This window comes from Mus caroli, unplaced genomic scaffold (assembly GCF_978045245.1).
Source record: "Mus caroli unplaced genomic scaffold, Mus_caroli_1 scaffold_4, whole genome shotgun sequence".
Lineage (NCBI taxonomy): Eukaryota > Metazoa > Chordata > Mammalia > Rodentia > Muridae > Mus > Mus caroli.
The window spans coordinates 96,086,773-96,102,732 of NW_028227259.1; the positions used below are offsets into that span (position 1 = coordinate 96,086,773).

Here is a 15,960-nt window from a genome sequence, read left to right on the forward strand (position 1 = left end):
CAGGAGGATTGAAAGCACAAACTACCATGGGGTTTTTTTCATGGCTTCTGGGGAGTTGAACTCAGATCCTCATGCTTAAGTGGCAAGCACTTTACTGGCTGCTGTTCCAGTCCTCCATTTTATATCATAGTTAACATTTTAGCTTGTCTTGGTTTAATATTTACATAATATACCTTTGAAAGTTGTCATGCAGGCTCAGAGTAGCAGCTCTTTTCTTATCCATGGTGGATATATTTCAGAACCTTCCATGGATGCCTGAAGCCACAGAGATTTCCAAGTCCTGGATATGCCTCTCTCTCTCTCTCTCTCTCTCTCTCTCTCTCTCTCTCTCTCTGTGTGTGTGTGTGTGTGTGTATGAGACAAGGTTTAATTTATAAACTAGGCATAATAAAAGGTTACAGCTATATAACAATAAACTCTAATAAGAGGTACTTGAAGATGATGTCTCACATTCTCTCAAAATACCTTTGTTGTTCCAGGAAACATTCATGAACTCCAAAAAGACCGCCAAGGAGCTAATTCCGATGCAGTTACCTTAGGGTCTCTTTATTCAAACACAAGCTAGGGCCACACCACCATCTCTCACACAGGAAAACGGGGTGGAACAGCCCTAAGCTTAGTTTCAAGCAAGCATTTATAGAGACAAAAGGTGGGTATCTAGCCTGGCAAACATCTGATTGGGGGCCCATTATGGCCTTTAACATAATTGGCTGGTGCTGGGAGCCTAACCATAAACTTAACTTTTGTGGGTTTTTTGTTTGTTTGTGTTTTGTTTGTTTTGTTTTCCCCTGATTGGTGGTTGTTAAGAAGTGAAGTGCCAGGGGCAGGCTTGTAACCTGGGGGTGCAAATTTGTTGGGGAGTAACTGGAAACTGGTGTTAGATACAGGTCTTGTTGGGGAGTAACCTGAAAACTGGTGCTAGGTACAGGCCTGTTAGTAAATTCGAGTTCAACCTTAAACCAGGTTCTCTAAGATGGAGTCTAAACCCAAAAGATCTGGTCTCTCGTCTTATAACCACCCTTGTGGACCCTGGGTGTTTGAACCTGTGGAAAGTGATGTTGGGATAAGAGGGCACCACAGTACTGATATTGTAAATGTGTGCCAATCATTTGCATTCATGCATACATACATACATACATACTTACATACATACATGTGTGTTAAGGCATCTGTTCTTTATTTTATTGCCTTCCTTTCGTGATTATATTTCTTGTATATAACTCATGTTTTGAGCTGAATGAATTACATCCCTCTAATCCTTTTGTTGAAGGTGTACTAGCTGGTGTTCTCAGAACATGGCTGTATTTAGAGACAGGGTCTTTCAAGCGCTCATTAAGTTAAAATGAGGTCCCAAAAGTCTTCCTGGAAGCTAGACAAGAGATTTATTAGCTAGAAATGTCTTCTCATTTTGTTTTGGTTTTGGTTTTTTGTTTTTTGAGGCAGGATTTATCTGTGTATCCCTGGCTGCCCTGGAACTTGCTCTGTGGACCAGGCTGGCCTCAAACTCAGAGGTCCAACCTCCTCTGCCTCCTGAGCACTGGGATTAAAGGTGTGCACCACCACTTAGCAGCTAAAAACGTCAAATTGTTTGTCTTAAACATGCTTATAGAGCTAAGGAAGCCAGGGCAAAGAATAACAATTAGCAAACACACAGAATATCAACAAAGGGGTGGAAATAGTTATAAAATAGGAACTAAAAGCTTGAGGATCGGAAGAATTAAAAAACTTAAGAGGCTGACAGTTCAGCACCGTGGTAGGAAACATACCTAGTGTCTGCATGCATGGGGCTCCTGGGTCAGACACCGATACCACACAAAAAACCAAAACTCAAGTGAAAAAATCCCCAGAAGATTTTTCAAACTTCAACAGCAGTTTTGAGTAATCAGAAGAAAGAAAAAGCCAGCATCTTGAAGATATGATCATGGAAATGACTAATTCTGAAAACATGAGGAAAAGAGAAGAGAGAGCCTAAAGACACTGTGTGACATCTAAAGGCACCCCTCTGACACCTAAGATACTGTATGATACCTAAAGACACTTTGTCACACCTAAAGACACTGTGTGACACCTAAAGACACCATCTGACACCTAAAGACACTGTGTGACATCTAAAGACACCATCTGACATCTAAAGATACTGTGTGACATCTAAAGACACTTTGTGACACCTAAAGACACTGTGTGACACCTAAAGACACTATGTGACACCTAATGACACTGCATCCATAATGTAAACTTGGGAAAGGGAATGGGGCAGAAAGAATACTCATGGGAGTAAGACCTTCAGCTTCCTGAACAGGAAACCTTACTGTGCTCTGTGATGGTGTTTTAGCAGTCATTTGATCACATCTGGAATCAACTAAAACCCAAAAGGCTAAGGAACTTTTGCTTAATTGAATCATTTGAAGCTGGAAGATCCACTTCTAATCCAGATATTTGAGGAGTGCAGACACACCTTTAAACCAGACCTTTTGAGGTAGAAGACCCACCTCTACTCTGGGCCACACCTTCTGCTGTCAGACTGTATAAAGGGCATGGGAGAAGGAAGCCTCACTCTTTGCCTCTTGATCTTGCCATTGCTAGCAAGTCTATTACTTCACTAGCATTAGAGCCTGCTTTGGAATCCCAGCATGCACTGAAGACCAGCTGAGACAAGCAGCCTTGTGAACTGAGCAACTACTGGGTTCTTGGACCTTTTCATAGGCAGCCATTGTTGGACTAGCTGGACTGTAACCCGTGAACCATAAATTATATATATATATATATATATATATACACACACATATACATATATATATACATATATACATATATATAATATATATGTATATATACATATGCATACATACATACACACACCTATACATATACATATATATTATATTCTATATTTTATAGAATATTTTCTTTTATAGATTAGAATATATAATAAATACTATATATAGTTTATGCAGTATGTACTATATATAGAATATATTTCTATATTATATATAGAAATATATATGTATAATTCATTCTTTAACTCTTGTTACTGTAGAGAACCATGACTAAGTCATGCTCCAAACAAGACAAATCGGGAGATCTGTGCCGAGATCCCCATAGTCAAATTGTCAAAATTTCTAGACACAGGGTCTTGAAATCAGAGGCTGGGGGATATGGCTTGTTGGCACACAGCTTTTTTTTTATCAGTCATGTGCAGAACACCACTGGCACAGGTGTTTTGCTGGGCTTTTCAGGTGGTGTCCCTCACCCATCCTTAGTGAGAATAGCTACAGGTTGGGCAGAGACATCTAGAGTTCACAGAGGCGTGGCACGGTGTAAGTGAAGTGAACTGAAACAAGAATAGGTTCGATGGAGCAGCCATAACTGAGGCAAGACCTCCTGGAGCAGAATCTATGACTTCAGTATCAGGCAGAGGTTCAGGGTTTCTTGCAGCTGAAGTATTCTTCAAAGCGGCAGTGCATCATGGTTCCTATCCATTTGGTTGCCAAAGGAATTGACTGACTGACAGCTCTTTGCACAAGGCAGCTGTGCACAAGGGAATGATCTGTCAGCTGCCAATCAAACGGCTGAATGGCCCATTCTCAACAATTACAGCAAAGGGTGTGGGCTTTCAGTGGAGAACTAACGTGAAAGTGCTTAATCTCCAGACAGCCTGAGGGGGAGTTGTATCCTTCTGGTCCATCTCCCAGGTGACTACTGAACTAGCATTTTCTAATCCTCTTAAGATGTGACCATGTTCCTTCTGTGTTGTCCACTCTGGAGGAGTGGGAGTTGTAACTGGGCTGTGTAGCTGCTCCTGTCATTTGTGAAACCTCTCTGGTGTTTACTTCAGTAGTAAAATTTGATTTTTAGTAATTAAGTTAGATGTAGACATGATATCATACTTGCATTTTCTACAGTTTTCTCCCTAGTTTGTGTATGTATCTACACACACACACACACACACACACACACACACACATATGTATATACGTATATACATATATGTATACATATACATATATACACATACACACATATATGTTTGTTTGTTTGTTTGTTTGTTTTGTTTTGTTTTTCAAGATAGGGTTTCTCTGTGTAGCCCTGGCTGTCCTGGAGCTCACTCTGTAGACCAGGCTGACCTTGAACTCAGAAATCCCCCTGCCTCTGACTCCCAAGTGCTGGGATTAAAGGCGTGAGCCACCACTGCCCAGCTTCCTAGTTGTATTTTTAATTTAGCTTTTGTCTTAGATGCCAGAATACAGGAATCTTTGGAGTCTGCGGACGTGTGACTTGGGATCTCTTACGTTTCTGGTATTTTTCTCTCAGTTCCTTCTTTCTCTCCACATTAAACGATGTTTTTCGTAGTCCCAGAGGTATGTAGTTACTCACGGAAGCCCGTGGATTTAACAGTAAGAACGAACTTGTAATGCTTGCTCCCTGAACAAATCGACCTGTGTCTTCCCTGAAGAGTTTCACTCTGAAGTATGTCCTTGTGAACGGATAAGCGCTTCAGGTCCCTTTTGCTTTGTCATGTTACAGTTCCAGGCTATCGTCCCCTTTCCTGACCAGTGCCCATCCTTTCAACCTTGCTCCCTCTAGCTTTGCTTCCAAGCATTGTTTGGTGTTAGTACAGATGTGACAATATGGGTCACACACATTCTATTTATTTATACGTACACCAGTCGTTGGAAGACAGAAGTTCTGCAGGATCTCAGTCCATTGCTACATACATACATAGATACATACTTAGTATCTGTAGTGTAGCCTTAGAATGACCACCTTGTCACCGGGCAATAGCCGGTTTTCATCTCTAGTCTAGTATTACAGAGCCAGTAGAGTATAGTCTGCAGCTATCAAAACACTGCATAGTGTTGGATTGCATTTTCAATCTACGTTGGTTGACTCCCAAGACACAGAAGCCTTGGATATGATTAATTAACTGCATGTCACTTTTTGTGTGTTTTATAACATATATACAGCATAAAATATAAACTACGGCACTGACAGCAGACCCACCCAAACAGAAAGACTTTCATGGCTTACTTGATATCTGTCTGTCCAACAGTATCTGCACTTGCAAGTCTGCATTTACTTTCTTCCAATCTAAACAGATGTGCGTGTGTGTCATTGGATATGCTTTCCCATACTAACATTCACTTTTCTCTTTCGGTCTGTCAGACACAAATGTGTCTTTCAGAATCCAGATCTGCCATCACTTTCCTGGTTTTCTCTATTTTCTTTGCACACTTTACATCCCCAGAATAACCGATCTACAGTTGTCTCTGTTTAGTATTTAAACTGTAAGCCACAGTTGTTTCTTATGACCTGGTATATAACAAGCACAAGTGTTGGATGCACATCTTGTTCTTGAACAGAGAGACTTTTAAAGCTCTCTCCACACCTCTCTCCAGTGCATTTACCAGCCAACAACAAGGTAGGTACTGTGGTCTGGATGTGTCTGTCCTAAAATTCAGCTGTTACCCCTGCGACAGTCTTCAAAACCAAGGTCTTGCATTTGGAAATGTAGTTTGAGGAAGGAAGGTCACATACCTAGCTTGCCAGAGGCCTTGACGAGCATCCTAAGAAAATAAAAATGAAATACCCTCCCCAAAAAAGGAAAAGGAAGGAAGGTCCTTTAAAAGAAGGAATTCAGCCGGGCGTGGTGGCACACGCCTTTAATCCCAGCACTTGGGAGGCAGAGGCAGGCGGATTTCTGAGTTCGAGGCCAGCCTGGTCTACAAAGTGAGTTCCAGGACAGCCAGGGCTATACAGAGAAACCCTGTCTCGAAAAAACCAAAAAAAAAAAAAAAAAAAAAAAGAAGGAATTCAGGTAAGAGGGCTTCTCCAGCTGGAGTGAAAGGTGCCCTTTGTGAAGGTTTGGCTTTTGTTGTGGGCTTTGCACGTGCTAGGTAGCTGTAAAGAGTTTGGCAAAGGCCTATATCTCTTGCTCTTCTGCTGTTTGTTGTAATGTCTTAGGGTTCTATGGTGAAGGGCGTAAGCCATTCTTTTTATTGTCTACCAGAGTGTGATCGTTCTTGCTTGAAGGCATCTCAGAATCAGCAGTATACCAGAGTTTATTTGTTTATTTATTTGTGTGTGTCTTAACCTGCCTGTACATCTGTGAACCGCTGTGTGCCGTATCTGTGGAGGTTACTGACGAGGTCACTGGATCCCAGAAAACTGGAGTTACTGATGATTGTCACCCTGTAGGTGGTGAACCAAACCTGTTATCTGGAAGAGCAGTCAGCTCTTAACCATCTCTCTAGACACTGTTTTCCCTTTTTAGTATAGCATATGCCTTCAAAATGAGAGAGAAAGGGGGTGGGGTAACAGGAGATTGGAGGTACAGACTAGAGCACAAACTACTGTGACCTTACCACAGCAGACAGCACCGTATGGGTCCAGAAGCGCTGGGCGTGGCCCCAGTGGCTTGAATTCTCTCTTCAGAATTACGTGTTCTCTTTTTCTTTTTCTTTCTCTCAGTATTTTTTTTAAATATTTTTTATTAGATATTTTCTTCATTTACAATTCAAATGCTATCCGGAAAGTCCCTTATACCCTCCCCCCACCGTGTTCCCCAACCCACCCACTTCTGCTTCCTGGCCCTGGCATTCCCCTGTATTGGGGCATATAAAGTTCCCAATGATGGCCGACTAGACCATCTTCTGATACATATGCAGCTAGAGACAAGAGCTCCAGGGTACTGGTTAGTTCATATTGTTGTTCCACCTATAGGGTTGCAGATCCCTTTAGTTCCTTGGGTGCTTTCTCTAGCTTCTCCATTGGGGGCCCTGTGATCCATTCCATAGCTGACTGTGAGCATCCACTTCTGTATTTGCCAGGCACTGGCATAGCCTCAATACAAGACAGCTATATCAGGGTCCTTTCAGCTAAATCTTGCTGGCACATGCAATTGTGTCTGCATTTGGTGGTTGATTACGGTATGGATCCCCGGATGGGGCAGTCTCTGCATTGTTGTTCCTTCCTTCTACCTCAGCTCCAAACTTTGTCTCTGTAACTCCTTCCATGGGTATTTTGTTCCCCATTCTAAGGAGGGATGAAGTATCCACACTTTGGTCTTTGTTCTTCTTGAGTTTCATGTGTTTTGCAAATTGTATCTTGGTTACCCTAAGTTTCTGGGATAAGATCCACTTATCAGTGAGTGCATCAGTCTGGCAGTTCCTCAGAAAACTAGACATAGTACTACCAGAGGATCCCGCATACCTCTCCTGGGCATATATCCAGAAGATGCTCCAACCGGTAATAAGAACACATGCTCCACTATGTTCATAGCAGCCCTATTTATAATAGCCAGAAGCTGGAAAGAACCCAGATGCCCCTCAACAGAGGAATGGATACAGAAAATGTGGTACATTTACACAATGGAGTACTACTCAGCCATTAAAATCAATGAATTTATGAAATTCTTAGGCAAATGGATGGACCTGGAGGGTATCATCCTGAGTGAGGTAGCCCAATCACTAAAGAACTCACAGAATTATGTGTTCTATGTAAGTCAGACCTTAAAAAATTGTTTTGTTATCCAAATAAAATGCTACATTTTCTCTGCCTAAAACTTTCTAAGAATCTTAAAGTAGTGGTACTTGCATGTAATCTCTAGCCACTTGAGAAGCTGAGGCAGGAGAATTGACAAGTTTAAATACTTCTTGGGCTACATAGTGAGTTTGAGGTCATCTTAAGCAAGTTTCTTTCCAAAACAAAATGCAAAGGGCCAAGAATGTAGCTTGGTGGGAGAGTGCTTGCCTGGCATACACAAGGGTCAGTGTTTGATCCCTAGAGTAACCACAAAAGAAACACAAAACTACAGGAAATGGAGCCACCTGCATGTGTTCTTCTGTGACATGTCCCTTCTATGTCTCTTCTGGTGCTGAAGGCAGAGCAGAGCATCATGAGTGGTAGGCTAGTGTCCTGTCACTGAGCGAAGCCCTCACCCTTGACTGTCTGACTGACTGTCTGTCTTAGTTAGGGTTTTGCTGCTGTAAACAGACACCATGACCAAGGGAACTCTTAAGGGACAACATTTAATTGGGACTGGCTTGCAGGTTCAGAGGTTCAGTCCATGATCATCAAGGCAGGAACATGGCAGCATCTGGGCAGGCATGGTGCAGGAGGAGCTGAGAGTTCTACATCTTCATCTGAAGGCTGCTAGCAAAATACTGGCTTCCAGGCAGCTAGGATGAGGGTCTTAAAGCCCACACCCACAGTGACACACCCACTCCAACAAGGCCACACCTACTCCAACAGGGCCACATCTTCTAATAGTGTCATTCCCGGGGCTGAGCATATAGAAACCATCACAGTGTCTGTCTGTCTGTCTGTCTGTCTATCTATCTATCTATCTATCTATCTATCTATCTATCTATCTATCTATCTCTGGAGATAGCACCTAACCATCTATATCTGGAGGTAGCATCTTACTAAGTTGGTCAGGCTGGTCTTGAACTTTCAGTCCTCTCTCCCCAGCCTCCCAAATAGCTGTGATCACAGGTGTGTGCAGCCACCATGCCCACCAAGATTTGTGCAGGACTGTTTCTGATATTTACTCAATGGGCTTTCTTTTCACTGATATATTTCACTGAGTAAACATACCTCAGCTATCACCTCATGGACACTGGATTGTTTTCAGGTTTGTGCTATTGTTAGTTAATGCTAGTTTAAACAGTCTTTTAAAAATCTTCATTAATACGTTTTAATTGTCCATAATGGGTTTCATTGCCAAGTTCTCATATATAACATAATGTGCTTTGATCATATTCATAGTCACCCTCTATCCTTTCTTACTCTTTCTATTCTTTTAAAATTCAGATTAAAATGTCCTTTATTGATAGATCTTATTTTTTTAAAAGGTTTATTTATTTTATGTATGTGAGTTCACTGTCACTCTCTTCAGACACACCAGAAGAGGGCATCGGATCCCATTGCAGATGGTTGTGAGCCACCATGTGGTTGCTGGGAATTGAACTCAGGACCTCTGGAAGAGCAGTCAGTGCTCTCTTCAATCCCTACTCTTCTTATTCTTACAGACTCCTTTTCTTCCCAACTAGTGCCTGTCTGTGTGTATGTGTGTGTGTGTGTGTGTCTCTGTGTGTGTGTGTGTCTGTGTGTGTGTGTGTGCCTGTGTGTGTGTGTGTGTGTGTCTGTGTGTGTGTGCCTGTGTGCCTGTGGGTGGGTGTGTGGGTGTGTATGTGCCTCTGTGTGTGTGTGGGGGTGTGTGTCTCTGTGTGTGTGTGTGTGTTTTAATGACCCAGTGTGTTGCATTAGAGTCGTTTAGAGGACCTAGGCACCTGACCAGTGACTGCACCACTATGTCTTGCATGGCTTGGTCCTGGAAACCAGACTAGAGTAATAAGGAAATGAAATCATGACAGACATGCATATAGGAAAGCTGGGATCAGGTGGGCTGTGGTCTCTTACTGTGTATCCCTGAAACTCAACATATATTATTATGTATGTATGGGGACAGTCTCAGGTCATTCAGGAGCGGGGAGCTGAGCTTCCTAGTTCTTGCACACACTGGTCAATCAGTTATAAACACATGAATTGGACCACAGGAGGGCTTTGCAAGTTCTCATGGGTCTGAGGCATGGCTGTGCCCGTGTTCATGGTACACATAGACTCAAGGCTCCATCCAGTCCACACAGTATACCACTGAAGAAATTCCCCCTCACCAGTAACAGTATAAATCCCCCAGGTGGAAACTGCAGTGTCTGAGCTCTTGTGCAGGTTTCATGCCGGTTGTTGTAGCTGCTGTGCAATGGAGCCGTCCCTCTCGAAAGTCAGTGTTCCACACCAGTCCTTGCTTCCCTGACACTTTCAGCCCTTTCTTCTACAGTGCTTCCTGCGAGCTGGCGCACACATGTGATCGCCTGCCGTCCCTACTCTGGCTGAGTACTTGACTCTCACTCAGAGATGAGCCTTTGTCGTTTCTGCTTCCAACTGCAGAGAGCAGCTTTTCTCAGTAAACCTGACAGCAGCAGCAATCTACAGGTAGAAAGAGTTACCGAGAGGCCATTTGGTAAATTAGCAAAAAATGGACATAGATAGTCCCCCTAGGCCCTTCAATATCCCCAGCCATGGGTCTCCGACTGGGTTCTCAGGAGCAGACAATGATTCGCTCCTGCAGAGTGGGCCTTAGATCCCGCCAGAGAGCTTCTGGTTATTCTCAAGTAGACCTGCAGCTATTGCATGGATGGGCACACCTTGCCTGTTCTTGATAGTGTTGCTCAGGTGAGACATTTGCTGATGGCTCTTCTTCCCCCAGCAGCCTCAGCATGATCTAGCACTGTGAGGAGTTAGCCAGCGGGAGGAAGCTTCCAGCCCGATTCCAGTGTCTGGTGTCCTCAGTGGGAGACTCTTCCCGCTGGCTCCGATGATCAGCCAGCGCTGCTGTAATGTCGTTGTGTGGGTCCTTTGCAAGAGATGAATTACTCTGTGGAGACAGAATCACTAGATCATGAGCAGGTGTTCAGTTTCCTAAGTTAGTGTCAGACTGTTTCCTATACAAGTCGTGGCTACCCATTCCCACTGACTATGGAGGGCCCTTCCTCACGGCTCTATTTTCTTGCTGTCAGGGTTACCAACTTAATGAAATGAAGTCTTTAGGGATCTGGGTGCACATTTCCTTCATGGGAAACGAACTCAAGCATCTTCTCCCACCAGGGATCAGGGGCTGTGCTTTTTGTTTTTTGTTTTTTTTCTTCTGTGAAATTCTTACTATTTTCAACTGCTGGTCTGATTTTATCTGTGAGAATGCTTTAGATTTTTTTACTGTGTGTGTGTGTGTGTGTGCAGTAAGTTGAGGTAGGGAATGTGCACACATCCCACGGGATGTGTGTGGAACTCAGAGGATAGCTTGCAGGTATGAGGACATTTCTGTCCTTGGGTCCTGGGGACTGAACTCAGGGTTAGGGTCTTCAGACTTTGTCAGGTGCCTGCACCTGCTGAGCCCCATGGGAATTCTTCGTACAGTCCTGAAGCTAAGAATCGACACAGTTGTGTTGCAGGATCTCCTTGTTCACATGTTGGACAGAGGAGGCGAGGAAGAAGTGGTAATGGGGGTTTCTTGTCTGGGGAACTGAGTCGATGGTGGTACAGTCAAGTCTATAAAATAGAGGAGAAGACACAGGGAATAGGAGGGAAATGAATTGATTGCTTCCTGTGCAGTTTTCTATGCAGCATCATGGTGGAGATGCCTTAGAGAAACTTGGATGTGGGAGTCTGTTCTGATTTTCTTTCTGTTGCTGTGACCAATGCTCTGACCCAAAGCAACATAAGGACTTATGTAAGCTCATATTTCCTGGTAGCAGTCTATCGCCAAGGGCAGGAAACTGGGGCAGGAGGCTGGAGCAGAAACCATGGAGGAAGGCTGCGTTCTGGCCGGCACTCTGGTTTGCTTCCCCCGACTCATGCTCAACTAGTTTTCTTATGTAACCCAGGACCACCTGGTCAGGGTGGCACTGCCCTGAGTGGGCTGAGGAGCAGTCAAGGCGATCACCCACACGTGGCCACAGGCCAGTCTGCTCACACACACAAGCCCACCTTCTTCCCAGGGACTCTCAGCTGTGTGGAGTTGACAGTGAAAACTCATCAGGACAGGGTCCACTGAGACTCAGGCCTTTTCCTTTTTTGCCTTACCAGTCACAGGAAGCCTTGAAGCAAGGAGCAGTGTGGTACTTCTCCTGACTTATTTGTCTCCTACCCACCCCAACTTCTTGTTCAGGCCATTGAGTCTCTAAATCTCTGAAAGAATTCCCAGTCACATGACCATTTCATGTCAGTTATTATTACTTTATTACATTTTGGGTCTCTTACTACTTTCAATACAGTACATTGTCTTTTGAATGTTACATAATACAAAAGGTATTGGACGGTTTTCAAAATATACTTTAACTACTCATTGATACGTACTTAATGACACAAGTTCTTCCATATACAATGCAAAGCATACAAAAAATACATCTAGGAATTCTACTTTGTACAGTCGTTCATTAAATAGTATTTACACATACATTCCCAGGTTCCTCTGAGTGTCCTGAGTTATGAGGTTCCTTTGGGAAGATGGTGGTTAAGTTCGTTCTTACAAACTTAAATTTGTAGTCTTACGTGGACTACATCTGAAATAAAAGAGCTCAGGTAAACACAGAACTGACTAGCCTGAAGCTAGGGATGACAAGGAGGGTGTGGGGAGCAGGCTGGGGCATGGTACATGGTGAAGGGCGTCGTATCTCCACATAGCTTACAGTACAGAGCTAGGACAGCCATCCCAGCCATTTGAGCGAGGACTCAGACCAGTCCTTAAAGAATTCTTGCTTCGGCAGTTACTTTTGTCTCAGGACCATGGCTTGACCATCATCCTGCAGGAGGAGTAGCAGCTGCTGTGACCACGGCTGGTCACCTTCCAGAAGATCAAGGACAATTAGGACTAGCCGTACACTGGGTAAAGGGGAGTGATGGAGAGACAGGCTCTCTGCTGTCCATCCATCACAGCACTGGGGTGTGTGCATGGCTTCTCTCCAGTTAAGGAGCCCTTTTAGACCTGTAGGAAGAGGAAACTGTATTGAGTGGAATATACTCTACTTTCACTTTGGGAACCCAAAGACCCTGGGGCAAAAGGCCTGGTGCATTTTCCTCTGCTACACAATCTCCATGGGTCACGGGTGGGTGGGGGTTGAGAGAACAGAATGGGTTTGTTTGTTTTTGTTTTTGTAAGTGAGGAAGTGGGGGGCATTTGGCAGCTTTACCCGTGACAGGTATAATAACTGCTTCACTTCTAGACACTAGGAATGTATGACCTAAGAAGGCACCTCAGTGTCTGTGTAAATGGAGGGACAAAGGCACATGCCAGTGCCATGAGTTTAGGGCAGATGCCCCACAGCAAAGCCCAGGGCAGGCGCTGCTTCCCAGACCACCATTTCCTGAAAAAGCAACATCAAACCTACCTTTTTTGGCTAAACGCTTTCATTAAATTCTTGATGGTCTTAGATTCCGGATTCAGACATCTCTGCTCATCATTCTTTTTCATTGTGGCACTATAGAAATAAGAGTGAGATACTCAGATTAATGTCAGGCCAACAGAGCTGATGGCCCTGCAGGTCCACGTCAGAGTTCAGGCACTGTGCCTTAGTTAGAGTCACAGACCCGTCCCCATCTTTCCTGGTTCCCCTCACTTATTTACTGTGTGGTTACGTGAGGGACGTTTATTGGCAGGTGGGCTTGTACTCACATGATCTCAACACGTGGGCAGGATTGGCTCGCAGGAATGATTTCAAGCTTCCCTATGGCCCTCATTCTCACTGGCCGGTCATCGACATCGATGCAGTTGCAGCGGACCGTCCTTGCAAGAGGGATCCCTGCAGGGAGAGAGCGGGAGAGCCAGGATGGTCAGCACACGGTTTCATTTTAGGCACTTAAAACGGATGAGGTAGTGTTTAGCAGACCCTGTCTCATCTTGTCAGGTAATCTGTAGAGAGACACATCCCATCGTATCATAGGGCTGATTGTTTGAATATCTTGGTCATGGTAAAAAGAGATCTGCAACTTGTCAGTTATGAAATTCTGCATTTATGCACTGCTCACAGTATTGGTTAGGCTCAGGCAAGGAGGCCTCCGTGCCTTACCCCATCCCACTCTTTCCCCCTTTCTCCTGACTCTCTCTTCCCTCCTTCTTCCTCCTCCCTCCTCCTTTCCTCCCTTTCTTCCCTTCTTCATTCCTTTTCTCTTATTCTATTTTTCTCTGACTTCAACCAGCCTATGATAAACTCTGCAAGCTGAAGGGATTTCTTTCTGCTTCCCTCTTCTTTATAGGTACACACATTAAAGCTTAAATACATGCTGTGTTTAGAATTGAGCTTAATCGTCTGACTTCTGACTTCGTTAATTAAATGGCCGTGGTGTCCCTTACCTTGAGTCCCACTCAGACCCAGCAGGATGAGGCAGAAAATGACGGCAGCACTTGGGTTCATGGTGCTGATGGGGAGGCTTCTGGAAGGTTGGCTCGGGATGTCTCTCAGCAGTGGATGAAGCGCTTCTCCCAGTGCTGTGCCGGCTGCTGAGGAGTATTTATCTGCAAAGAGTTTCCCTCCCTGAGTCCTGATTGGGTGACTTTGGAGATGACTCAGCAAGGCTCCGCAACCGGAGGGAAGTTCCCTGTAAACCGAGGGCATTGCTTGTGTTTATTGTGACCCATGAACTTGGAATTTCCCTCTCCCCTCCTGTGCTCCTTTTAATTTTTAACGAGTGAGGTAGGTTTCACTTTCCAAAGCGTGAGCTGTATGAGAAATCAGATGCAGTGCCTTGCAGAATAAGTCTGGAAATGGCTTTAATCCTCATCTTCCTTCTCTCAGAAATAAAACACAGCGCTGATATCTAAGTCAGGTCCTAACCATGGTTTTTACATTTGTTGTGTGTACATTGTTTATTTTTGCTTTATTACTTCATATACTTTATTATAAAATACTTGGAATAATTTTAAAAAAAATCACCAAATTTAGCCAGATCCAAAGTCTATACAACTTAGTGAACAATTAGAGCAAGCATTCAGAACAGAGGCTGTGAAGTGTCACACTAATGTTTACACCGAGTGCCGGTAATGGTCATGAGTTACAAGAGGAACTGCAAAGCTAATCCTTACCCTGGTGCTGATTCTGTCCCGGATGCTTTGATTGTCTTCTTTATGAGTGAGTGGTAACAGGGTCAAGGATGAAAGTGAATGTGGACGTCACTCTGCAGAGCACCCAAGGCAGCAGAAACCTGGGACTTGGAAGAGTAGGTGAGGTTACATAGATCTCGCATAGAGGTGACAGTGATGAAGGGGATGGAGGTGACTCATCCTGGGAATGGGACAGGAGCCTGGAGTGTACCGGTTCAAAACTTGACAACAGAGGCCAAGAGTGAAACCTGTACCCACCAACGGGAACTGGGAAACAGGAGCTCTGCCACCAGAACAGGGAGGGAGTTGCTGCTTGGGGAAGATAGAAATTTCTAGAGAGCAAAATCCACATTGATGTAGTCCAAGGACTAGAACAGAGCTAAGCTTTCAAGGGAGCAAATCACGGGACAGCCGTGGAATCTGGAAGGACAGACAGAAGGGAATGGGGGCAGAGACAAGCCAAGAGACTTTTCGTTTTGCAACCTCTTGCTGGGGGAAGGCTACTGTGAGAGGACGCCATGAGCATAGCAGTCTCTCCCAACCTGCTTCTGCCGAATAGACGCTGTGCTGTAGGAACCTCAGAATTTTAGAGTGGGAAGAGGTGCTGAGCACTAAACAATTAAGAAAGATACATGGTGACAGTTAAGTTTTATTTTGTTATTGTACAAGTTCTCAGTCAAGATGTGAAGGAAAAACAGATTTGAGGATGCTAAGGGAAAACAGTTAGCAAGTGGATATATAGTCCCTTACTGAAGAGAAAAGAGTTTAGTAAATATAGCGTAGTGTTAAGTGTCTGTTAGTCAAGAGTTTTCCCTCATTCAACCCTTTAGGAATCCAGAAACTCCATCTCTGTAGCCCACACTCTCAAACACTCGGGTATGCAGTCTCTCCAAAGAGCAGATCCTTGTTCAGGCTCCAGACTTCCCTGTCTGTCCGCGTGGCTGAAGTCATCTTTGATGTTTCTTTGGTGTTTCTGGAACTAAACACCTAGGAGGTGTTTAAATTGGACTTGTTTTACACAGAATTTTATGCTAAAATGAAAGTTACTGTAGTATACATACATTGTACCCAGTAAATAGTCACTTGTACTTGAAAGCAGCCCTATGACTAGAACAGACCATTTTGCACTGAATTATAGCAGATTATGGCAAGTATGGTATGCATATCATGGAATTTTTGTGGCTAGGAGAAAAAAATGACCATTTCTTCCTACGTATTCAAATCTGTAAAAAAAAAAAAATCAAAAACAAAATCAACCAACTATAAAGTTAATGTCAAATGACTGAAATAAAAGAATCTATTTTAAG

At 43.9% G+C, this 15,960-nt stretch overlaps 1 protein-coding gene across 1 annotated transcript; it reads right to left on the reverse strand.

Moving 5' to 3' along the window:
• Nucleotides 1–11,784: 11,784 nt before the first annotated feature.
• Nucleotides 11,785–14,089, reverse strand: Cxcl10 (C-X-C motif chemokine ligand 10). The gene is made up of 4 exons (XM_021161764.3): nt 13,907–14,089; nt 13,229–13,355; nt 12,945–13,034; nt 11,785–12,541 (listed from the first exon to the last, which is right to left on the reverse strand). Exons 1-4 carry the CDS (start codon nt 13,965–13,967, stop codon nt 12,523–12,525), a joined length of 297 nt encoding a protein of 98 aa, XP_021017423.1. The 5' UTR covers nt 13,968–14,089; the 3' UTR covers nt 11,785–12,522.
• Nucleotides 14,090–15,960: the final 1,871 nt, after the last annotated feature.